The sequence below is a fragment of the Halictus rubicundus genome, unplaced genomic scaffold (assembly GCF_050948215.1).
Source record: "Halictus rubicundus isolate RS-2024b unplaced genomic scaffold, iyHalRubi1_principal scaffold0168, whole genome shotgun sequence".
In the NCBI taxonomy this organism is placed as follows: Eukaryota; Metazoa; Arthropoda; class Insecta; order Hymenoptera; family Halictidae; genus Halictus; species Halictus rubicundus.
The window spans coordinates 316,410-342,528 of NW_027488709.1; the positions used below are offsets into that span (position 1 = coordinate 316,410).

General features: G+C 42.3%; 2 protein-coding genes across 2 annotated transcripts; both read left to right on the plus strand.

Moving 5' to 3' along the window:
- The first annotated feature begins 405 nt into the window (after window positions 1-405).
- Window positions 406-9,807, plus strand: LOC143363908 (uncharacterized). Its single transcript, XM_076804440.1, has 2 exons — window positions 406-4,133; window positions 9,768-9,807. The coding sequence occupies exons 1-2, from the start codon at window positions 406-408 to the stop codon at window positions 9,805-9,807; spliced, it is 3,768 nt and encodes a 1,255-aa protein (XP_076660555.1).
- A 7,025-nt stretch (window positions 9,808-16,832) lies between these two features.
- On the plus strand, window positions 16,833-24,878 carry LOC143363909 (potassium channel subfamily K member 6-like). Its single transcript, XM_076804441.1, has 2 exons — window positions 16,833-17,105; window positions 24,596-24,878. Exons 1-2 carry the CDS (start codon window positions 16,844-16,846, stop codon window positions 24,874-24,876), a joined length of 543 nt encoding a protein of 180 aa, XP_076660556.1. The 5' UTR covers window positions 16,833-16,843; the 3' UTR covers window positions 24,877-24,878.
- The last annotated feature ends 1,241 nt before the right edge of the window (window positions 24,879-26,119 follow it).

The window sequence follows — 26,119 nt, forward strand, 5'->3', positions numbered from 1 at the left end:
CTCGACACGTCTAATTACACACACGCTCGCGCCCATCGTTGTTCTTGTCGTTTCGTCGCTGCTTCTCGGCATCCGATTTTCATCTCGTCTCGATCGCACCACGCCCTCACTATTATAGTTTACGCGAGTGTGTTTACATTAAAGAGTTTATATAACGTTACACCCGTGCTTGGTGACTCTTTCTATCCTTCCTTTGCTCTCTTGGCCATTCTCTCCCGTTCCTTCCTTCACATTTTCACTCATTGGCAATTCCGAGCTCCCTCCTGTGTTCGCACCCGATCCTATTTCCCATACAGTCCACTCCCCAAAATTCTCGTCCCGGGTTCCCGAACATATTGGTCCTTCGAGCCGGATATTCGTTCCTTGTGAAGAAGAAGATTCAATTCGAATTTGTTAACGGAAAGCATGGCCACCACCATGGACGATTTGCTGTTGGAGCAGGAGGCCGCCATGAAAGCCCTCGCACGTGTTCTTCCAAATTTGAAGAAGCTTGGGCAAAACAACTTCACCGTGCCTAAACTTCAAATGCGGCTGGAATACCTCAAGGAGACGTTCGCCCAATGCCGGGAAAATAATCGGCGCCTTCAGAGCTTCCGCAAGACCGAAGGAGCGACCAAGCTCGCCTACTTCAAGGAGGAGCATTTTAACCGGTGCGAGGACGATTACACCACGGCCGCGGATTTCATCGCGGACTCGATCCAAACCCTAGCCGCCAAACTTCCGCCGCCTTCACCTTTAGCGGGAGCGCCTCCACCAGCTCAACCACCATCGAAACTGCCTCGAATAGGACTGCCCACGTTTTCCGGAGACTTCCACGACTGGGAAAGCTTTCGAGATAAGTTTACCGCCCTTATCATCAAAGATATTTCGTTGTCCGACGTCTCGCGTCTGCACTATCTCGGGTCGTGTTTGAAAGGTGCCGCGAGCGACCTTGTCCGGAACCTGCCGATTACCGAGGCGAATTTTAAAATTGCATGGGATTTGTTAACTGCACGGTTTGACAATCACAGAGGTCTCGTGAATTTCCATATTCAAACGCTTCATTCCTTGCCGCACGTGTCGACCGAATCCGCGAGCGATCTGACCTCTCTGCGCGACAAGGCCAACACCGCGATTCAAGCGCTCAGAAATCTCGGTCGTCCGGTCGATACATGGGACGATCTGCTTGTATTTTTAATTGTCGCGCGCCTTGACCGATCATCTCGTAAAGCGTGGGAGTTGCAGTTGGGAGCTTCCACCGACTACCCGACGTATGCCGAGCTCGAGAAATTCTTAGAATCTCGGATTCGCGCGCTCGATGCTCTACAACCGATATCAAAACAAGCGAAGCGAAACGTGTCGAGTCACGCCGCGACCTCCAACCGGTTGTCGTGTCCGTTGTGCAAAACCGAGCACCGTTTGAACGCTTGTACGCAGTTCAAATCTAAAACCGTCTCGCAGCGATTCGACTTTGTAAAAGGCGATCGACGCTGTTTAAACTGCTTCAGTCAAAAACATGCTGTCTCCGCGTGTCCGAGTAAGTACTCCTGTCAACAATGCGGCCGTCGACATCATTCTTTGTTACATTTCGATTCCACGCCCAACAATTCAACCGTTTCTCAAGCCTCGCCATCAAGTTCCGATCAGCCGCCCTTTGCGCAAACTACCGTTGCGTCACACGTATCGTCGCCACCCGTGTTTGCAACACAACGCATCCTGCTCGCGACCGCTTGGGTCAAAGTAAGTTCCGCCGCAGGTCGTAGTGAACTTGTTCGCGCGTTGCTCGATCAAGGTTCGGCAACTACATTGATGACGGAATCGTTAGCGCAACGATTACGGGTACAACGACGTCGCGTGTCTGTCTCGATTTCCGGTATAGGGAACCGCGAAACCACCGCGCGACACACTGCAACAATTCAGATATCGCCCACCAACGGAACCGGACCGACACTCTCGACCACTACGTTGATTTTGCGATCCTTAACGCGGTACGTTCCTGAGCGATGTGAAAGAACCATTTCGTGGCCACATATTCGTAACCTCGCTTTAGCGGACAAGAAGCCTATGAGTTCCGACCCCATACAAATTATAATAGGCGCGGATCTATACGGGTTTATACTGTTGGACGGCCTCCGCACGGGATCTATTCACGAACCGATCGCTCAAAACTCCATATTTGGATGGTTTCTGTCGGGTCCTGCCGGTTCGATGACGTCAACGTCATCTCCGGTCGTTCCGTCGTACCATTGCACCCCGTCCGACCCGCTCGAAAGCGAACTTCGTCGCTTTTGGGAAATCGAGGAGATTCCTAATACCTCCCGTTACACGGAAGAGGAAGAACAGTGCGAAAATCACTTTCGCACCACGCATACACGCGACCCTTCCGGTCGTTATATGGTTCGTTTACCCTTCCGAAGGGCCCATCCGATCGACATCGGCAATTCCTACCGCATCGCCCACCGGATGCTGACGCGTCTCGAGACGCGGCTCCGTTCGAACCCTCCATTGTTTGACGAGTACGATGCGTTCTTGCGCGAATATCTGAACCTTGGGCATATGCGGAAAGTTCCTCCGTCTCTTCAAGACGGCCCTCAAACCGTGTACATTCCGCATCACGCGGTGATTCGAGAAAGCAGCGTAACTACTCATCTTCGGGTAGTATTCAATGCGTCGAGTCTCACAAGCAACGGTACCTCGTTAAATGACCATTTGTTGATTGGACCCAAACTGCAAACGGATCTCCCGACAATAATATTGCGGTGTCGCCAATATCGGTACTTGTTAACCGCCGATGTTACAAAAATGTACCGTCAAATTCTTGTAAATCCGCAGGACGTCGATTATCAACGTATCCTATGGCGGTCGTCCCCGTCTGATTCCGTCGATCGGTATCAGTTGTTGACCGTAACCTATGGCACAGCACCGGCCCCCTTCCTGGCTCTTCGGGTCTTGAAACAACTCGTCGAAGACGAAGGGTCAAATTTTCCGTTGGCCGTGAGCGTCCTCCAAAACCATCTTTATGTGGATGATTGCGTTTTTGGCGCGTCCGACGAGTCACGTTTAACCGAAACGCGTAATCAGTTGATCACGTTGCTCAGCAAAGCGCACTTCCAGTTGCATAAGTGGACGACCAACGCTCCACATCTTCTTCGCGACATCAGTCCGCATGACCGTGGAACAGGGCTTGAGAAAATATTACAGTTCGACGAAACTGTGAAAGTCCTTGGAGTCGCCTGGAGTCCAGATGCCGATGCATTTCGCTTCCGCGTGACGCTTCCCCATCATTCCGCAGGCACCAAACGAGCGATCCTTTCCACGATCGCTCGCCTCTTCGATCCCTTAGGCTGGGTCACTCCCACCACCGTCTATGCCAAAATTCTTATGCAACAGCTGTGGTTGAAAAAATGCAGTTGGGACGCCCCACTTCCATCAACCTTTCTTGATCGCTGGACGATATATAACGCGGAATTACCTGCCCTCAAGTCCCTTGCGATTCCTCGATGGACGCACCAAACTCTCGATATCGCCTCATGCGAACTCCATGGCTTTGCCGACGCATCTACCGTCGCCTATGCCGCTGTCGTGTATCTGCGCGTCGTCACCTCGTCCGGTCACATTGTCGTGTCTCTTCTCGCCGCCAAATCCAAAGTCGCTCCTGTCAAACCGCTGACTGTTCCACGGCTCGAACTTTCCGCCGCCCTCTTACTAGCTCGCCTCATCGTGTTCGTGAGACAAGCGCTGCATGACCTTCCGAATGAGATCCCGTGTTATTGCTGGACGGATTCGACAATCACCCTCTGTTGGCTTCGTCAACCGGCGTCGAGATGGAAAACATTCGTCGCGAATCGGGTGGCTCAAATCGCCTCCTCCCTACCGGATGCCATGTGGCGACATGTACCGTCCGAGGAGAATCCCGCAGATTGTGCCTCCCGCGGCTTACTTCCGTCCCAACTATTGCACCACGATCTTTGGTGGAAGGGACCACAGTGGATGCAACTGTCGACCGACCACTGGCCTCCAAATATCCCGGTCGCATCGCCTGACGCGCGCGCGGAGGAACGTCCGACCCTCTCTTTTAACCTTGTACTGCCTAGCACACCGTGGGAGCTACGTGACCGGTTTTCATCCTGGCCAAAATTATTAAGGGTCACCGCGTATATTTTCCGTTTCGTCGAGCGAATTCGGAAACGTCCCGTTTCGCGTTTACGCGTTGGAAGCCGAGCTCTCGACGCGTCAGAAATCCGAGGTGCAAAGAATTTCTGGCTCCGACAGATACAACGTGACCTTTTTCCTGAGGAGATTCAGTCTCTTCGTCAACATCGTCCGCTCAACCAAAAGAGCTCCCTGCTCTCCCTTAATCCATATATAGACAAAGACGGCTTAATTCGCGTGGGCGGACGATTAAAAAACGCCAAGTTGTCGGAGCAAGAAAAACATCCGATTATCGTTAAGTCGCATCCACTCTTAGACGTCATCATCGTGCATGCTCATCTGCGAGCCCTCCATGCTGGATCTCATTTAACGCTGAGCATTCTTCGCCAAGAATATTGGATTCTACGCGCGCGTCCAATAGTACGAGCCCTTCTTCATAAGTGCGTTGCATGCGTCCGCGAGAAAGCAAAGCAACAAAGCGCGCTTATGGGAGACCTCCCGGACTTTCGAGTTACGCGCTCGGCTCGTCCGTTTTTGCATTGCGGTCTCGATTATGCCGGTCCAATTCAAACACGCACATCTCCGGGTCGCGGACATCATTCTCGCAAATCCTACATCGCCTTATTTATTTGTATGGTCGTCAAAGCCGTTCATTTGGAACTTGTTAGCGATTACTCGACTGTAGCGTTCCTTGCCGCGTACAACCGCTTCTGCTCTCGGCGCGGTATTCCCAACGCCCTGTACTCAGATAATGGCACAACGTTTACCGGCGCGAATCGAGAACTCGCGACGGCGTTTCGAGAAGCCACTCGCGATCCTACAATGCTCAATCGGCTAGCCACCGATAATGTCACGTGGCACTTCACGCCGCCTTCCGCTCCTCATTTCGGAGGATTGTGGGAGGCCGGCATTCGTAGCGTCAAATATCACCTCAAACGAGTTGTTGGAGCCCACACATTGACCTTCGAAGAATTTTCGACTTTGCTCTGTCAAGTAGAAGCATGTTTGAACTCCCGCCCACTCGCCGCGGCGTCGGATAATTTCGATGACTACTGTGCCCTAACGCCTGGGCATTTTTTGATCGGATCGGCGCTAACCGCTGTACCGGCTCCATCGCTGCTCGATCAAAAGGAATCGCGTCTCTCGCGTTGGCAATTGTTCCAACAAATGATGGAAAGTTTCTGGCACCGATGGTCGCATGACTACATGCATGGTCTCCAACAACGCGTCAAGTGGAAAACCCCTCAGTCGAATATTACCGTCGGACAGTTAGTTTTATTGCGGCATGCGAATCTACCCCCGTGTAAATGGGAACTTGGTCGCGTCTCCGCTTGTCACCCCGGCGATGATGGCATTACGCGCGTTGTCACGGTGAAAACCGCTAATTCCGAATATAAGCGACCCATTGTTAAAGTATGCGTGCTTCCGATCGATTTACCGTCCGATTAAATCTTAATCGCAGAGTTGCATCGTGCGACGCATCGACATCGCCTCTTCGAATGCAAGAAGTTGATTGTACATATCTGTAAATAGGCATAACCGCCGTCTCAGTTTCGTGTGCGTACCATTAGATTTATCTGCGCCTCGTTCGTCGTGTTTACGTTCCCGACATTGTACATACGCGTCCTGTATATATATATATGTCTCATTCTATCGTGTATCACCCACAGTTCATGGCGGGCGGGACGTGTCTTGCCAGTGGTCCACGGCGGGCGGTGCCTTCAAATATATGAATCATTCTTGTTTGCGGTTCCCGTCCTGCGGTACTGTTCGACTAGTCAATTTCGGATCTCTAAAGAAATCCGAGGCGGGCGGTATGTTTAGGATTAAACGTAGCAATAAGGTAATTTTAAGTCTGTTCGAGACCCCGCGCTACGGCCCTGGGGAGCGCCCCGGGGCCCCGTCTACCATGTCAGCTCGATCCTGCGAATCACGTGTGCGCGACGCCTTTTGTTTTCGGCGTTTCTCGGAATCGCGCGCAGCCGATACGCGATCACGTGATCGATGGGAATCACCAGCGATCGCCTCATTACCGTCGCCGTTGAGAAGTGAGCATTTCGTTCTCGACACGTCTAATTACACACACGCTCGCGCCCATCGTTGTTCTTGTCGTTTCGTCGCTGCTTCTCGGCATCCGATTTTCATCTCGTCTCGATCGCACCACGCCCTCACTATTATAGTTTACGCGAGTGTGTTTACATTAAAGAGTTTATATAACGTTACACCCGTGCTTGGTGACTCTTTCTATCCTTCCTTTGCTCTCTTGGCCATTCTCTCCCGTTCCTTCCTTCACATTTTCACTCATTGGCAATTCCGAGCTCCCTCCTGTGTTCGCACCCGATCCTATTTCCCATACAGTCCACTCCCCAAAATTCTCGTCCCGGGTTCCCGAACAGAAGGGAAGACAAATAATGAAGAAGTATCGATTTTTTCACATAAGTAGGTTAACACTTTCTTGTAAAGATTATCAAGATTCGTTAAGTGTTACAACAAGAAATATATGTTTCCATTTTTAAAAAAGTTAATGACCTTTATATATCCTGTACGTGTCCACCTATAAAAAAAAAACTATTAACATCAGAATGTGCCACTCTTGATACCATGTAAATCAAGTGGTAATATGCGGAGACCTACCCTCTATAATTTCTTTTTAACTCTTTCCACGTAACGCTGTTATCATTTGAAAATCTATATGTATAAATGTTCAAATCGCTTGATAATTTTAGTGGTGCTGTAGTTATGCCAGACAGTGTATCTAGCTGTATACGTGTATGCGTACCTAATCCATGTGTACTACCATAAATTAAAAGTTTCATGAATCATTCTGTTTCTGAATGAAAATAATAAAACGAATATTGACGTTCTTAACGCGAAAAAAGAGACACGTGGTCCACATGCTTTTAAGTGTGAATAGAAGTGATTCAGACGGTTGTCCTTGCCATTATAACAGATTTTTTAAAATTCTTAAGGAAAGTAATCCGAATGAACTATGAACTTTCGGTTACCACAACGGTTTCGAGAAGGGGTCAAACTTTCAGACCTATGTACTTACTGTATATTATAGAAACGCAGCAACGTCAGGAGCAGTTGTTGCAAACTTTACTCCGTAACATCACATCGTCCTATGCTTTCGACGATGCTCCGGAAGTTTCGGTATCAATACGCTACGTACAGCCTGATGTAAAGACCTTTAATTGATTTCTCATCGTATGTCGTTACTACCGACTAAATTCCGTTGGCAGAGTTGAAGTTGTGGGGCTAGTACATTAACACTAGATTTACGGGACCGGTCAAAATGACGGGTTCTAATATTTTTAATTAAATATTATTAAGATTCTAAGGATGCATACATAAGAAATTATTTAGCAAATTTATTTCTTTAGGTATATATTATTTTAAAAATATTACTAAAAATGTGGGTAGCACGTTCTTGTTATTTTTATGAAGTAATGCAAAATAGTCGCTTTTAGTGCTCCGTAAACCTAGTGTTAAACTGAATTAGAACTCGTATGTTCCTAAACGAACTGCACGCGCAAACTTATACAACAGTCAAATTCTTTCGACAGTAATCAACTTTAGCATCGTACGATTCCTCTATCTTCTGAGGAATTATAAAAGCATAATTAGTTATCGAACCTATTTGGTTGTCTCACAAGTTTGTTTTGTCTTCGACCACTATGCGCAATACGAATCTAGTATATTATCGAAATAAAATTTCGATAAGCTGAAATAAAATATCAACAAACAGCTACAGTATATAAAGTTTAGATTGTTTTTGGAATAAATATGATTTTTCTCCTTTAAGGTCGTGTGAAGGTCAACATAAATTTGTATCGTTGAACTCGCCTTTCTATGAGCTGAAGGGTGGAAAACCCTATTAAGTTCTTAAAGGAAACAAAATTACTGACAAAAATATCATAATAGACTATATGTCAACCACATGTTTCTCAATCAGACTATATGCTACTTTGCACCGGTCATTCTCTCTGAATATTTTTTCCCGTATCATGAAAAGCAACCGAGCCACATATTTTAACTGCTCAAGTTAGACAAGACACCCTGCGTGCTATACTGCATGTAGTATAGACTGGAGTTGCGTGTGTTTCTGTTGTTATGGGGTCCATTACATTGTACAAAACTGGGACTTGAAATTAGGCACAGGGTTAAACATATTTGATTTCTGCTGCATTTTCACTGTGTACAGCGAATAACATTCTTCTGGAGCATTGATCTGGGATATGTTTAATTGAAATCAACTGTCATTTACCGGGATCGAGTGGAAGTTCAAAAGTGGACGAGTTTCTTGGTCGAACAATCAGACAACTTGTTAAACTTGAACATGTTCCCAATGAGTTCTTTGAGTTTCGCTACACCACGTTCAAGTGAATTCGAACTCGTAAAGCATGAACAAGCATCTCACTTTGTGACGGTGACCAATCTTAGCCAAACAAAAATTCGTCAAAGTTTCGTGGAGACACATTTTTCTAAATCCTGGATATAGTAAGATCGATCGTCTCTTATCAACTCGTATTATTTTTAATTTTTAGATATATGAATTATATTTAACCAGTTAGTAAAATGAGGGAGGCTAATGCAATGAAGTGACAGGGGGATAGGAAAATTAAAGACTACAGAGGTGAAATAAGTAAGAAGAACAGTTTAGAACAGAGCTGCTCAATATGCCTACACTCCTCGTCAGAAAGATAGCCCAGGTGTGCTATGTTTAATTTCTCAATGACGCATGTAAAGTTTTACGTTTGTGACGTATAATATCAAAACTTTATGAGCTCAGAATATGCGGGTCGTTGAAAATAATTAAAAATATTATAAGGTTTAGTGTGCAACAAAAAAAAATTGTTTTACTTTAAGAAAGAAATGATAGCACATGTACAATAAGAAAATAATAATGAATATAAATTTTAACTAACAATAATTACTTATCAAACATATATACTTATTTAATAATGGGTACATCCTCCTTTATTTTCTATTACTTCTATTGTACGATTTGGTATCGATTTATATAGTTTTTGGATGTAATTTTGACATTCGCGTACAATTGCATTTTTCAATTCTTGTACGTGTTGATACTGCTTTCCATTCGGGTATACGCCGCGAACAAGTTCTGCCCAGCAATTTTCAATAATATTAAGGTCCGGGGAGCGTGCAGGCCACGGCAAAACAGATATATTATTTTCATTAAAAGATGATTGGACCAATCTTGATGTGTGTACAGATGCATTATCTTGTTGAAAGATGTAATCAGGTCCAGAGATGCATTCTGCATGATTATTTATTTGTTCTTTGATTAAATTTATGTATTGGACACTATTCATTCTCCCATTGATGAACTTGATACTTGTCGTGCCGAAATAACCGATGCCGGCCCAAACCATTACGCTGCCTCCTCCCATTTGTCGTCGGATTGCTGACATTGTCCCTTTTCTTATGTCATGAAAATAATATTCGAACCCATCAGGACCATCCAGGTTAAATTTTTTTTCGTCCGAAAATAGTACTCTTTTCCATTTTTTTCCCAATGCACTCTTTCTTTTGCAAAGCGTAAACGTTCTGCTTTGTGTTTCGTTGTTAACGGAGGTTTCTTTTTTAATTTTAGCCTCTTAATATTTTTGCAGGATAATAGAACTCGACGAACACTCGAAACACTGGCACTAACACTAGATTTTCCATTATTTGCTTCGTTGTTAACTGCGAGTTGGAAGCTACACGCATAATTGCTCGATGACGGCCGACCAGTACTTTTCTTTTTGCCATAATCTTCAACATTTTTTTAAGCAATTGTGTATTACTTTACGACTTCTTTTTATTACTTTCGATATTTTCGCTACTGATAACTGTTGCTGTTTTAGTTCAAGAATTTGCTTTTTTTCAGACTCGTTTAATTTTTTTCCGCGTCCCATACTTACAAATTTATATAATATTGTACTGTAATCTTTACTCGTTGATAGATCATGAAATACTGAGCATTTCTAAACATATTAACAGAGTGTGCTATCATTTCGACCTTAGTATGGAACAGTTTTTCTTTGTTGTATACAAACATCTACGACATTGTGATTTATTTCCAGCAAGCCGCATATTCTGAGCTCATAATATTGTTTTGATATTGTACGTTACAGACGAAAAATTTTACATGCGTCATTGAGAAATTAAAGATAGCACACCTGGGCTATCTTTTCGACGAGGAGTGTATTAGCGGGCAAGTGGGCACGCCGATGCCAGTGGGTACAGCAACGGGCAAAGCTACGGACATGTGACTTACAATTAGCGGAGTCGGCAGCTCAGCCGTAGCTGGCCACGTAGCTGTGACAATGCGTGTGACAAATGCATGCAGCCTTGCCCGCAGAGGCGTGGCTTCGCGTCCGCCGTGCCGTTCTGTGTATATGCCCAAGCAGAGTCGCCAGATCAAGACTTGTTCTCGCACTCTAATTTCCCCTTCTACCGCGCTATTCCCCACACTTCCGTCGCTGCCCGGTCGCGTGACACGTTTCGTCTCTGTCGTGCATACTCCGGTACGAGCAGAGAGAGGGTAAGTTTTTCCCCTCAACTTGTGCTCCTTCCCCTCTTCTGGCGACACTGTCCTCGGGGCAAGAAGATCGCTGCCCGTACGTGCAGACATTGATCAGCTCTGGTTTAGGGACTATTATATGTGTTGTATTTGTGACCAAATACTTTTTGGATTCACTATACATCTTTAAACAAACGTACCTTTCTTAAGTGGTACTTAAAAATTGATTCCCTATTCTGTGTTTACTAAATACTTAATAAACACAATTATAATTTAAACGTATGTTAATGCGTTCTTGAATACACACCTAATAGAATTCAGCATCAGGGAGAGGGGCATTGTAATAAGACTTCCCCTAAGAAGCATTCGTGAATCGAACTATTTACGGATTTCTAGTTTCATTTTTGCTCTACACATTATTGCTCTTCGACTAATAAAACTCGAGCTGACAATCTACCGTAGGTTCTAACAAATGGTAACAGATAACGGATACGAAAAGAGTCACACCGTTGTGAACGATAAGGCGGAACGACATTGACGAATAGGCTTCCGTGCAGTTCCGCGAGGTTTTCGCGAGTACAATTCCATTGGCAATGGACTCGAAACCGCTATCATGCACGGTCCAGAGCAATTCCAATAGGCGATCCATTATCTTTAGCGGCGTCAGACCAATCGATTCGCCACTCTCCTTTTTCTGATTCCGTCCCTCCTCCCTCGTAAGGGCCTCCTTCCTTCGCATTTTCATTTTCGCGAAATGTTAAATGTCATTTATATATATTTTTTTTTTTCTAAACCGGCTACAATGCGCCGCACAGACAAATTTTTGATTTTTATGTTTTTTTATGTTAGGGTTTTGTCATTCTCTTCCCTCCACTTTTCTCCCGTTGTTCCTTCCATGTTCATTGATCCCTCAAAATCAAATCAGATTCTGATAGTGTATTTAATTTGCATTTTTGGTCATAAATATCATTGTCATTATTAGACCAAAAACGCGTGACCAAAAACACAGTAGAATAAAAGTATTGAAATGTTTTTTTATAAATTCATATACAGGATGTCTCACCTAACTCGAACATCTAAAGTATCTCGCTTGTTTTTTATGACAGAAAAAATTGCAGAGGAAAACACATTAGTTGGTTCAGAGGGGCAAATATTATAATAGGCAAAAAAAATTGTTGAAGGTTATATTTTTTGAGATTTCAAGGTCATCGATGTTTTTTTAAATGGAATTATATATTTTTATTATCGCTATATGATAGCCAAGGTCAAGACGAATTCAACGACCTGTAATATTATCACCTCCGCGTGAACCTTGTGTTTGTTATCACCAACGATTATACACCACACATTTACACTCCATAGACGCTGGTGTACAACTTGTCGAAGTAATTTCGGGTTTTCAATGCACCAATAATGCATATTATGTGTATTCAGTTGTCCATGGTTAGAAAAAGTAGCTTCGTCAGTAAAGAGAACGTCATAAAAGAAATGTTCATTTCTTTGTATTTGCTGCAATGTCCATGTACAAAAAGCAACACGATTCTCAAAGTCATTGCCACCAAGCTCCTGATGTAAGGAAATATGGTATGGATGAAAATGACGTTGCAATATTCGGGACACACTTGCTTTGCAAATGCCTAAGAACGTCCAATTTTTCGACAACTTGTAGTAGGATCAATATTGACTGTAGCCAATACAAAAGTTTCGGCACCTTCTCCAGTAGCAGGCTTTGCTCGTCTTCTGTTTAGTGGTTTAACACTCCCTGTTCTACAAAACAATTGAACAATGCGGTCAAAACTTTGTCGAGGACGATGATTTCTCTCAGGGTATCTTTCTGCGTACAGTTGAGATGATTGTACTGAGTTACTTTTAGCCTCACCCATAAACTAAAATCATCTCTATCTTTTCTGCATCACTGTACACTATCGTTTCAGAGAAGTAACGTTATCTTTCACAATCAAATAAATCCCGAAGAATTTCTTAAACGTACTGATATCAGTCATCATAAGGAGAAGAATTTGTATCAGTGTTTACAATTTATTGTAAGCGTGTTTACAGTCAATAGTCAAAGTTCAAGAACATTTCGTGAAACCCTAGGGGACATGTCATCGTTGTTTCACTATTTAGGTCAAGTGTCCTACTTTTATGAATTTTTCGTACTCGACGTCACGTGAAGGTGATAATATTACAGGTCGTTGGATTCGTCTTGACCTCGGATATCATATAGCGATACTAAAAATATATCATTCCATTGAAAAAAACTTCGATGATCTTGAAATCTCAAAAAATATAACCTTGAACACATTTTGTTGCTTATCGTAATATTTGTCCCCCTGAAGCAACTAATGTTTTCCGTTGACATTTTTTTCTATCATAAAAAACAAGCGAGATATTTTAGATGCTCGAGTTATGTAAAACACCCTGTATAAAAACGTGCATGAACTTTTCAATCTGTATAGTTTACACTTTACTAAGTTTCAATTTATAATATTTTCGAGAAAAACCGTGTCTTCAGTTTTCCACCCACTACATCATGCACCACATCTGAGAAAAATGATTGATGGGTTATAAAAGCATCAGCATTATCCACGGTTTATTGTTATACGATTTCTTTTTACGAAAATATAATAGTTTAAATATCGACAACTTATCGAAAATTGGAAATTTACTGTTCAATTATGCCTTCTGGTACCGCTGTACTTTGAAACTGAAAAAAACGCTTTAAGAATTTAGACCTGAAGTATCTCTTTTAAAAAATTCAACGCTTGAAAGGCTACCAGATAATTGATATTTTAAGGGTTAAAGACGTGAAAGGCGTTTCGACTCTTTAATAAACTGATGAAGTTCATTGAAAACTTAAAAAGTTTCACTTTGGAAGCTACTCAAGCTTCACTTGAATAAAAACACACTTTCCATTCAGTGTGTACTTACTTGGGAAACCTAACGTAATTTCGGCAATACTTACCCTATCTAAATACTTAATGATCTTTCTCCAGGTTGCGGTAGCATAACGCCGAAATCCACGTGGGGTAAAATCGCGACCATGGGTTACGCCAGCCTCGGGATCCCGTTGACTGTGGTTTACCTATCGAGCGCCGGAGGTCTGTTATCCAGATGTGCCAGAGGTGTCTTTACACATGCTCTTTGCTGCTGCCTTTGTTCGAATTGCGGCTATTGTTGCTACGATGAAAGAAGAATGGAGGTGAGCGAAGAAACATTAATTGATAGAATATTTCTCGTAAAATGTCAAATGAAACACATCTATACTACAGGTACAATTAACTATTACATTGTCCCGAATCTAAACTCTGGAAGTTCCATATTATTCGAATTCAAACGAGCATTGATTAAAGATTTTTTACTTTTCATACATATACAATACATATATTGCTCTTTGCTTTGTTGCTCTCTTACAATTAACAATGTCTTGATAGGTGGAAGTCATTTGTATCCCAAATAGATACAGATTTTGCATGAACTCTGCACTCGTACAGGAACGAAAGGACAAGGAAATATATTTGCTGTTTATAAATGAATATATTACAATTTAAAGATTATTAGAAATTATTGGAAGTTTTAGTAAAACAATGTGATAACCTATTAATTTTAGAGGAATTCAAAACGATCGTGAAAAAAAAGAAAATAGTGGAGAGTCTTGCACACGTAAATTCCTTAGGCATATGTATATACAGTCAGTCAAAAAAGTCTCCGTACACCGTACAAGAATTTATTTAAAGTTGCATAATTTTAAAGGAAATGGTAATAAATAAATAATTCTTTCGTTATTATATTCAGAAATATAACATTAATTATTAGTGCAAACTAAAAGATGTTACATGCATTTGTTAACAAATAAACGAACGAAAATGACGAGCATAACAAAAATGAGGTCAAAAAAGTCTCCGTACAGAGACTGTGAGCGTGTAAATTTATTTCCTTTGTTAACGGTTCAGCTGAATGTTTACAAATAACTCTCAAGGAAACACTCTATGGTCAAGTATAATTTAGTTGCTTGGCTGTTAGCAAGAATAAAAGACGTTTTCGCGAAAAAATTTCTCCGAAATGGAAGTACCACTTGCGACCAAAGATTTAATTATAAAATTAAGAGAAGATTCATTATCCATTAGAAAAATAGGTCAAATAGTAAAAAGGACACATTCTTCGGTACAATATATTCTTGAGAAATACGCAAAAACTAAATCTATTCAAAGTTTACAACGTACAGGTCGACCACAAAAATTAGATACTAATCATAAACGTGCAATCCTACGAACAATTCGTTGTGATCCACAAACGAGTGCACCAATATTGGCCAGTATGATAGAAAATGACTATAATATAAAAGTAGTGTCTGAAACTATTCGAAATGTTATGAGAAAAGCTGGATACAATAGTCGTACAGCCAGGAGAACACCGTTCGTAAGTAAAGTTAATAAAAGAAAACGTTTTGAATTTGCAAAGGCACACGTTAATAAGGATCAAAGCTTTTGGAATAATGTTATATTTAGTGATGAATGTAAATTCACTATTTTTACTTCGGAGGGAAATGTTAAAGTGTGGAGAAAACCAAATGAACAGATGAAACTCAAAAAACTCCCATCGTTTAAATAAGGAGGCGGCAGCGTGATGGTGTGGGGGTGTATGAGTGTAGCAGGGGTGGGAAATTTAGTCTTTATTGACGGTATAATGGATCAGCATGAATATTTGAACATTTTGAAAGAAAATTTAAAAAACAGTGCCAGAAAATTACATCTTGAAGAGTCGTTTATCTTCCAGCAGGATAACGACCCTAAGCACATGGCTAAGAAAGTAAAGGAATGGGTATTATACAATGTCCCGAAACAGCTGCATACACCTCCACAATCTCCCGACATTAATGCAATCGAACATTTGTGGGGAGAAATAAAAAGAAATTTGAAAAAATACACAATAAAAAACAAGGAAGACCTAAAATCTAATATATTGTTGGAATGGGAAAATATTCAGCCAAGTACAATACAAAAATTAGTTCAAACAATGCCAAAGAGGATGCAAGAAATTATAAAATTAAAAGGCGGCCCAACTGATCACTAATTAACAAATTATGAATAATAGTGTTACATGTACAGAGACTTTTTTGACCTCGTTTTCGTTGAGTTTTACTTTTTCCTTTGTTTATTTGTTAACAAATAAATGTAATATAGCTTTTTTGCACTGTTAATAAATGTTACGTTTGTGAACATAATAACGCAAGAATTATTTATTTATTACCATTTCCTTTAAAATTGTGCAACATTAAATAAATTCTTGTACGGTGTACGGAGACTTTTTTGACTGACTGTAGGTACTGATGCATGAAAAGATGTATGATGTTCAATCCTCATGAGACCGAAAAGCGATACATTTCTCTTGCACGGTAAAATATGAATATCTTCACTATTATACAGAGTGAATATAAACTGTGGTACAGCAGGAAAGTGGAGTTATATTTCTCAGAGGAACAATAACTGATAAGTAGAGCAAATGAGAGATTAAATATTTTAAAATACATGAAATACAACACTTATTATTTACGTAATGTTAAAAAGGTACCTACATCATATTCATACATATATTATTTTGATCAATATACATATATACAGGGTCCCCCCGTTAAGTTATGTCACCATTTTTTAGGCATTTCCGATAGTGCAATTAAAAAATGTTTTTAGACAAAAGTTTGTCAATACTTGGCGAGTTACACGTCCGCATATTCTTAAATCTAAAAAAATGCTGTTTACGTAAAAAAGTAAAGGTCACCTTGACTTTTTTAAATGGCACCACACGTTTTGGACATAATAGAATTGTTGCTGACGTCGAGATGAAAGAGATGACGTCGTAAATGAAAATATTTTCCATATTGAAAAACTGAATAATGATAATAATAGAAGCATAGAAGAATTTGTTCGATCGAAATTTCACGAAACAATCCTCAAGTATAACCCTTCCTTTGGCGTCTCTAGATGTATGTAATCCTCGAATAATTTGTGTATTTTTTTATTTGCAAATCCGTGTACACAAAGTTTATCTTTCCATGTTGATCTTGATAAGATCAATTTGGAAAGGAATATTGCAAAACAGTGCGGGAAAGTGAAGGCACTTTCTTGGTAGATCGATCTTAAAATTGCTTTTAAATTGACATGGGCCCAGGAGAAGGAGAGACGAATGAGGAAGAAAAGGCAGCAGGAAGAAGTGGCTCAGCAGCAACAGCAATTGCAGTTACAGGAGCCCTATTATGTCCGCGCAAATGCGTCAACGTTCACGAGCACAGTGGCCAGCCCAAAGGACGAAGTGTCGAGTCTTGGCTCCGGTGACAGGCCAAACGTTACTATACTCGCACCAATCAGCATTTGTCTCGGTGCAATACTGTGCTACATTGTGGCAGGCGCTTTTACTCTGCACAAGTTGGACGACTGGTCCTTTGTGGGTACGTTGCAAAAGAGAATCCCGATTTTTCCCGAACGAAACGCATTGCCGCAAAAGGGATATATAGTCAACGATATGCATCAGAAAATGTCAAAAATTATTTAACGTGCCTTACCTACCACGGAAGTGAATTTCTAATTTTCATAGAGATTAGTATATTCCAATTAAAAACGATTACCTGATGAAATATTTACTGATTTACTGATTGAATGCGGACGATAAAGAATTCAGATAGCATCGGTTCGGATAATCGAGCTTATGCTACATCGTCAATTAAACAAATAAATATGATCCAAATCGTATTAAGTTTGGCCTCTTTATGTTCAGAAAAATGTCACAAATATAGTGGTGAAAATCTCATGAAAAAATAAGTAAAACCAATAAAGTTTTGTCATTACATTAGTAATGTCTCAACGATCATGTCATACTATCGTGGGAAAATTTTTCTCTCCCATATATTTATAGGGACATTACACTGTGGTCCTTTATTTTAATAGCAATATTGTGTGTTGAAAATCAGTAACAAAAAGAGTCCAATTTTTACAAAATTGAGATTTTGATACCTGTAAAATGTTTCTAGAAAATGAGGCCAAACTTTTTTAGAAAAATCCCAAAATTAACTTATTTTTGGAAGAAATTTTTTCAGCAGAACTATTATACTTTTTACATTACGATTTTGCGCACACATTTATGGGTATTTGAAGTACATAAATTGTTTTTTTTTTTTTTAATCAAAAACAATAAAAATGACGAGTTATATACATTTTTATGAAGTATGTTTTAGAAAATATTTGTTGAGCGTTGCCATGATTCTGGTCCTTTTGCTTCTGTTGGTTGAAAACCAAAAAATGATGAATTATATTTAATCAGTACACATAAATGTGACTAAGTCCGAATCAAAATAAATTGAAAATCTTGATTATTTACAAAATGGAGGAATTTTCAATTTTGATTTTTGTAATATTTCTCCGCGTTTAATATCATTATTTAATGTGTAACTATTAAGAGCCAAGACTCCGTAATTCACAATGAGGTAGAGTGACTACGTTACCGACAAAATTAGGCGGAACATGATTTTACGTGTCTCAACTTTTCGTCCTTATATGAGAATATTTTTCACTGGGGAAGGGCTCACTCTAAAGAGGAGTGTTCAATCTAACGCTCTGGTCATGAACGGACGAAACTATGCAGATATTTGGCAATATAAATATTAGAAGTAGACCAAAAACCGCACAATGTACATGCCGTGCAATACAAGCATTTTTATGCCATTGGATTAGTTTTCTGGAGGAAATCGAGAGTAGCGCACGCTAGAAAATATCTCCAGAAACAAATTGAGCTATTTTTTGTCTTGATTCTCTGCGAAATAAAGCCAAAAACTTGAAACACGTTTCTGGCGTCAGAATTCATAATACATATCGATAATGCAGAGCAAAACATGTGACAACGACCCGTCGGATCAAACCAAAACGGATCTTAAGTCTGTGTCTGAAGACTGTGAACGGAAATTATACAGCAGTTACCGATCTGCTGACTCTGAAAAAGTCACGTGTGGCGGACCCCTTGGAGAAGGGTTCATCGGACCCAGGTAGGAGCGTCGTTTGCAGGCTGGGACCTTGGACGCACTTGGTCGCCAGGCCCAAGCTCTTCCCGAGCGCACACTTAGTCGCCGGAAGTCTTTTCCTACCTGGGGTGCACATTTGGCGACCAGGTTCGGGGTTTTTCCTTGGCGTGCACATTTGGCCGCCAACCCTTGACTTTCGCCAGGACACGGATGTTCGGTGCAAGGACACGAACTTTCTCCAAGGGGCACGTACAGGAAGCGACATCCCCACTCCAGAAGTTTCCTTGATCGAAGGAAATTTCTGGAGGCGCGGGGGACTAGATATAAGCACGGATTCTGACGGATGAAGAGGTCAGTCTGTAAGGTCAGTTAGTTCAGGTCAGTCTGTAAGGTCAGTTAGTTCAGGTCAGTCTGTAAGGTCAGTTAGTTCAGGTCAGTCTGTAAGGTCAGTTGTTTCATTGTTATTTCATTTGTTGTTGCTTGTTACGTCGTTAAGTTTTTGTTGTTCATTTAATAAATGTTTATTGGTATATTGGGTGAATTCTCTATCTAACATCCAAACCACGACACATACCAAATTGGTGACCCCGTGTTTGTGCACGTATATTATTTTTTGTTTCTTGCGCGAATACGGTCCGTAACAAGCGAACGATGACGGATCCACGGAACAACTCTTCGGGATCTACGGGTCGTGAGACGACGTCCGCGATCGTCACAACGATGCGGATTCCGCCGTTCTGGCCGGAAAAAGTTGCACTTTGGTTCAACCACCTGGAATCCCAGTTCTTGATCGGAGGAATAACCAAGGACGAGGTGAAGTTCGGTTACGTGGTTTCGCAACTGGACTTGAAATACTCGGAAGAGGTCGAAGACATTATTTGCAAACCTCCCGCCGAGGACAAATATGAGCAAATAAAAACAGCATTGATCAAGAGGTTGTCCGACTCAGACGGCACAAGAGTTCGTAAACTTTTAGAAGCCGAAGAAATTGGTGACAGGACTCCAACACAATTTTGGAGGCACATCAAGAAGTTGGTGGGCACCTCGGTCAATGACGAATTCCTGACCGAGATATGGAAGAATCGTCTTCCTGTCTGGACACAACAAGTATTGGCGGCAACTAAGGAAACGTCAGGTGACGCGTTGGCTGCCATAGCAGACAAGGTCCACGAGATCCAAACTGGAAGGAACAAGGTGGCAACAGTGTCGGAGCACGAGGGAAACAACGCGGATATGAAGATGCTCCTAGCAAAAATGCAGGAAATGCAAATGCAGATTAATGCATTGTCCCGTGGACGGGACAGGGAGCGAAAGAAATTTTTCCCAAGAAGACAAAGGAGTTCCTCACGATCTTCCATCCGCGAGAAAATGAAAACCGATAAATGGCTATGCAAGTACCATTTCAAGTTTGGAAAGGACGCACACCGTTGCATCAAACCCTGCAATTGGCAGGAAAACTAACGGGACCGTCGTCATCTGAGGCGGCTGCGTGCGGTGGTCCTAAGAGCGGCCGGATATTTGTAAAGGACTCCATTACGAAGACACGTTTCTTGATAGACACTGGTGCGGATTTGTGTGTTTTCCCGCGTTCAGGTGTGGACCGGCGCGTGAAAGAAGACACGTATGAACTTTGTGCCGCAAATGGGTCGAGAATCAAGACGTATGGTACCATGGCCATGCGATTGAGTTTCTCGCTACGTCGGGAGTTCCTATGGGATTTCGTGATCGCGGATGTGGAAACCCCGATCATAGGAATGGACTTCCTGGCACATTACAACCTACTGGTGGATCCACGACATCGACGTTTGATCGACGCGACAACGTCATTGTTCGTGGCAGGAGCACCAGCACCAGGGAGCGAGCCGACAATAAGGACCATCACCGGGGATTCGAGGTACCACGGTCTACTCAGGGAATATCCAGAGTTGACCCGACCGCCGGTCTTCAGGAGAAAAGCGGTAAGACACAACGTGGAACATTATATCGAGACAACGTCGGGACCGCCGGTTTATTGTAAGCCACGACGATTGGCACCGGATCGTTTGAAAGAGGTGAGGGCGGAATTTGACCTCATGCTTCGGCAAGGCATTATCCGTCCCTCCAAAAGCCCATGGGCCTCGCCGTTACACGTAGTTTTAAAAAAGGACGGGACATTGCGTCCGTGCGGCGACTACCGGGCACTAAACGCGAGAACCGTACCAGATAGATATACGCCTCCACACATCGAAGATTTCGGGCAGAGACTTCACGGGAAGTCAGTTTTTTCGAAAATCGATCTAGTTCGGGCGTATCATCAGATTCCTGTCGCGACGCAGGACGTGGAAAAAACGGCAATCGCGACGCCATTCGGGTTATTTGAATTTCTAGTTACGCCATTCGGGTTGAGAAACGCGGCGCAAACGTGTCAGCGTTTCGTAGACGGAATCATACGCGATTTAGATTTTGTTTACGCGTATGTCGACGATTTCCTTATTGCATCGAATAACGACCAGGAACACGAAAAACATTTGAGAATTTTATTTGACCGGTTTTTAGAATACGGTGTCGTTATTAACCCCGGAAAATGCATTTTCGGGGTCGAGGAAATATCATTCCTGGGGTATTCGGTGAATAAGGAAGGCGTCAAACCGATGGCTGAACGGGTCGATAGCATTAACAAATTCCCGCGTCCGCAAACAATTAAAGAGCTACGTAGATTCCTGGGTATGATTAATTTCTATCGCCGTTTCATACCAAACGTAGCAAACATTTTGCATCCATTAAATAATTTACTGAAGGGATCAAAGAGAAGTTCGGAAACTATAGCCTGGTCTAGCGAAAGTGAAAAAGCATTTGCATTAGCTAAGACGACTCTTGCTGATGCAACTTTGCTAGTGCATCCTGCTCCAGGGGCACCGATTAGCATCGTGGTAGATGCATCGGACGTTGCTGTTGGAGCAGTGATTCAGCAGAAGGTTGACAAAATTTGGCAACCATTGGCATTCAGCGCAAAATCCCTTACGGAAGCACAGAAAAAGTACAGTGCATATGATCGAGAATTGCTGGCAGCTTACATAGCGGTAAAAAGATTTAAGCATTTTATAGAAGGCCGAAATTTCATTTTGTTTACCGATCACAAGCCTCTTACGTTCGCCTTTCAACAGAATTTGGATAAATGTTCACCTCGACAATTTAGATATTTAGACTTTATTGGACAATTCACTACGCGGATATTACATATTATAGGTATAGACAACAGTGTTGCAGATGCATTGTCGAGGATAGAGGCAATTACAGCAATTCCCGATCATAGTGTTTTAGCAAAAGAGCAAGAGAGCGATCTTGAATTAACAGAAATGCTTAATACAAATTCAACATCCCTTCAGTTGAACAAAATATATTTTCCGGACCAAAATGTTTATTTAGTATGCGACGTTGCTAACGGATGGGTCAGACCGTACGTTCCTAATTGTTTGAGACGCAGCATTTTTGATGCGCTGCACGGGATGTCGCATCCCGGGATTAGGACGACGCAGAAATTAGTTTCGCGACGGTTCGTTTGGCCATCGGTTAACGTCGACTGCAGAAAATGGGCGCGTTGTTGTATCCAGTGCCAACGCGCGAAAGTATCAAGACATGTGTCCGCTCCGGTTGGAAATTTCGACACCACCGGCAGCAGATTCGAACATGTACATATAGATTTAGTTGGTCCATTACCCTATTGTCGCGGTTTTAGGTATATTTTTACTATGATCGATCGTTTTTCGCGGTGGCCGGAAGCCGTACCGATTGCAGAAATCGACGCGAAAACCGTTGCGAGCGTTTTTATTAGTACATGGATTGCACGTTTTGGGGTACCTTTGAGAATTACAACAGATCAGGGACGCCAATTCGAGTCGCACCTGTTTAAAGAGCTCGCACAGATAATAGGGACAGACCACCTTAGAACGACCGCCTACCATCCGCAAGCAAATGGTATGGTGGAAAGGTTTCATCGTCAGCTTAAGACAGCAATAAAATGCCACGCGACCGATGATTGGGTAGAGACCTTACCTGTGGTCCTGCTCGGTGTACGGTCAAGTGTTAAAGAGGATTTGGGAGCAACGGCCGCAGAAATGGTTTATGGGACAGGTATCAGGTTACCTGGCGAATTTTTCGTTTCGTCCAGGATTGAAGCATCGTCGGTATGGGTTGAAGAGTTTCGGAGACGAATGTCGAAAGTGAGACCTTCCCCAGTGATTCGACACGGCGAGCGCAAAACATTCATTTTTAAAGAATTGGATACTGTCCCATATGTGTTCCTGCGGCACGATGCGTTAAAAAGCTCATTATATCCAACATATGATGGCCCATATAAAGTACTGCAACGTGGCGACAAAACTTTCGTAATAGATATCGGTGGAAAACGAGTAACGGTTTCCATCGACAGGATTAAACCTGCGTTTGTATTGGCTGACGATGACAATAATAGCAATATTGAGCAAAGCCCCCATAGTCAGGTACCTCACAGCGAAATTATTGTTTATACCGAAAATAGAAGTAGAGTCAACAATCGAGATCAAGCGCCAACGGATGCGCGATTTACAACTCGCAGCGGTAGGCGCGTTCGATTTCCGGATAGGTACCAGGCCGCTTTTTAGAAATAAGAGTTTCTGTATATACTCTATTCGTTATTCTGTATTTAGGTAGTTACCCAACAGTAGTGGTTAAGTTTGTATTATTGTAGGTTAGGGTTAGTACTTTGATTTATATTCACGGTAGAATACAGCAATAGTGTAGAATATAGGTATATATATTATCTCGTTTATTAGGGTCGTTGGCACTGGTAGGGGGGTGATGTGGCGGACCCCTTGGAGAAGGGTTCATCGGACCCAGGTAGGAGCGTCGTTTGCAGGCTGGGACCTTGGACGCACTTGGTCGCCAGGCCCAAGCTCTTCCCGAGCGCACACTTAGTCGCCGGAAGTCTTTTCCTACCTGGGGTGCACATTTGGCGACCAGGTTCGGGGTTTTTCCTTGGCGTGCACATTTGGCCGCCAACCCTTGACTTTCGCCAGGACACGGATGTTCGGTGCAAGGACACGAACTTTCTCCAAGGGGCACGTACAGGAAGCGACATCCCCACTCCAGAAGTTTCCTTGTTCGAAGGAAATTTCTGGAGGCGCGGGGGACTAGATATAAGCACGGATTCTGACGGATGAAGAGGTCAGTCTGTAAGGTCAGTTAGTTCAGGTCAGTCTGTAAGGTCAGTTAGTTCAGGTCAGTCTGTAAGGTCAGTTAGTTCAGGTCAGTCTGTAAGGTCAGTTAGTTCAGGTCAGTCTGTAAGGTCAGTTAGTTCAGGTCAGTCTGTAAGGTCAGTTGTTTCATTGTTATTTCATTTGTTGTTGCTTGTTACGTCGTTAAGTTTTTGTTGTTCATTTAATAAATGTTTATTGGTATATTGGGTGAATTCTCTATTTAACATCCAAACCACGACACATACCAAACACGTGACTACCCTTCGCCCTTAATGATATAAACATTTGTGTATTTAGACGATTTATCTGAAATGAATATTCGATAGAATTGAATTGAATTGCATTTTTAATATATTCAGTTGTAATATTAATAATGTACAATTATTGAGATTGTACCGATGCAACTATGAGAATTTGTTCAACAAACTTATTTCTTTGGGCATATATTATTGTAATAATGGCTCAAAATTTAATAGATAAATTCTTGCTATTTTTATAAAGTATTGTAAAGTATCCCATTTTAACGCTTCGTAATCCTAATGTTAAGGATTAAAGAAAATGGATTCTTCGAAAGTTCAAAACCAAAATACCCCCTTAAATCTAGAATCGGAAGGCACTTGGATTGAAGAACCGATAGATTTTCATTTAAGATTACGCCAGCAATGAAAGGGTTATATTGTGCATTTAACCGTCTTGTTTCTTATTTGATCGCAGATGCAAGCTACTTCTGCTTCATGAGCATGAGCACGATTGGGTTCGGCGATATGGTTCCCGGTTCCTACCCCCGTCAGAATCTTTACGAGTCGAGGAACGTAACCATTTGGTTTTGCTCCTGCTACATAATGTCTGGGATCGCAATCACCGCGATGTGCTTCAACATCCTCCATGATGAGATCGTCCATAGGCTCAGCCATCAGGTGGAAAAACCGGAGCCGATCAAAGCCAGTCCAAGTGTGGACGAGCTGTCAACGGATCCTTTCGCGTTGACCTCGTGACAATTTCCGTCTGGCAACCTGTGCCACAGGAACGGCAACGACGAGAACGACATATGCGGAACAGATCCACCTACCAGTCTGTTCGCCCACGAGAACGAAATCAATATCTTAAAGGACTGTTTCAATCAGGTAGACGTCACTAGAGACTGCAAGCCGATTCTGAAGCTCGAGGATCACGTGCCGTCGATTCCTAGTGTTTACATGTTGCCGAAAGTTGACGAAGAGACCGAGGAGAATACGGAGATGTAAAACTTTACACTTCTTGTAGTCCGAACAAGTATGCTTGATCTAGGCAACAATGTGAAAAGTAACCCGGCGGATATAGATGAAACGCAAGATATATGTATGTTAAAAATAGAGTAATACTCGTTCTATTATAACGATATAACGTGTGCACGCGCGTGCTTCAGCGTATAGCGAAAGGTCGTTCGATAAAGTTCATCGTTCGTGTTGATCGCAAGAACAATTTTTTTCAATCGTCTTTCCGACTGAATCTTCTCGGGAAGAGAAATACTCCTTCTAGACCAGTGCCGGGCACGTTTGCTTCAATTCAGGCAAAATCGTCCCCACCATAGCCCGCCCACTATCCCCTTCCAGTGAGCGCCGTTACCGTGGGGCAACGAAAACGCGAGACACCAGCGAACGCGACGAAAGCGTGCGCTGCACGGAGGACCGATTGATGGGGGAAGCAAGCGTTCGAGGGGCCCCAAACGTGCCCAGCACTATTCTAGAGAATCAAGGAATCCATTGTTTTTAAACACTCATTTAAATAACAGATATTTAACTAGCGTTGTCGTGCAGAGTTATTTTCGACTGTACATTAACTGCTCCGAAGAAATAATTCCGAGCGAAACGCAAAATACAAGCAATGTATTCGCATTGCACACGAGAAACACAGAGATTTCAAAGAAAGTACGTAAGTGCAATGTCGGTTCCGAGATTAACATAAAAGTGCTTCTTTATCCCAGTCAATTTCAATCTTGTCGCTCTTATCGAATACAATGTTTCACAATTACAAACTAGCATCAAACTTTTTTTACAATTACTTTTCAACTTTTGTGTTACGATAAGAAAAGGGGTGATTCCACATTTAAAAAATAAGTGGGAAATGTAGAATGAAATTATGTCATATTCTGTTGAATAGGTATCATGTGACAGGTCTGTTCACGACCGACCGATTCTACTCTCTGCAAATGCTAGGCGCGCGGACTTTACGGGTTTTCAAAGACAATTTTCTCGAATA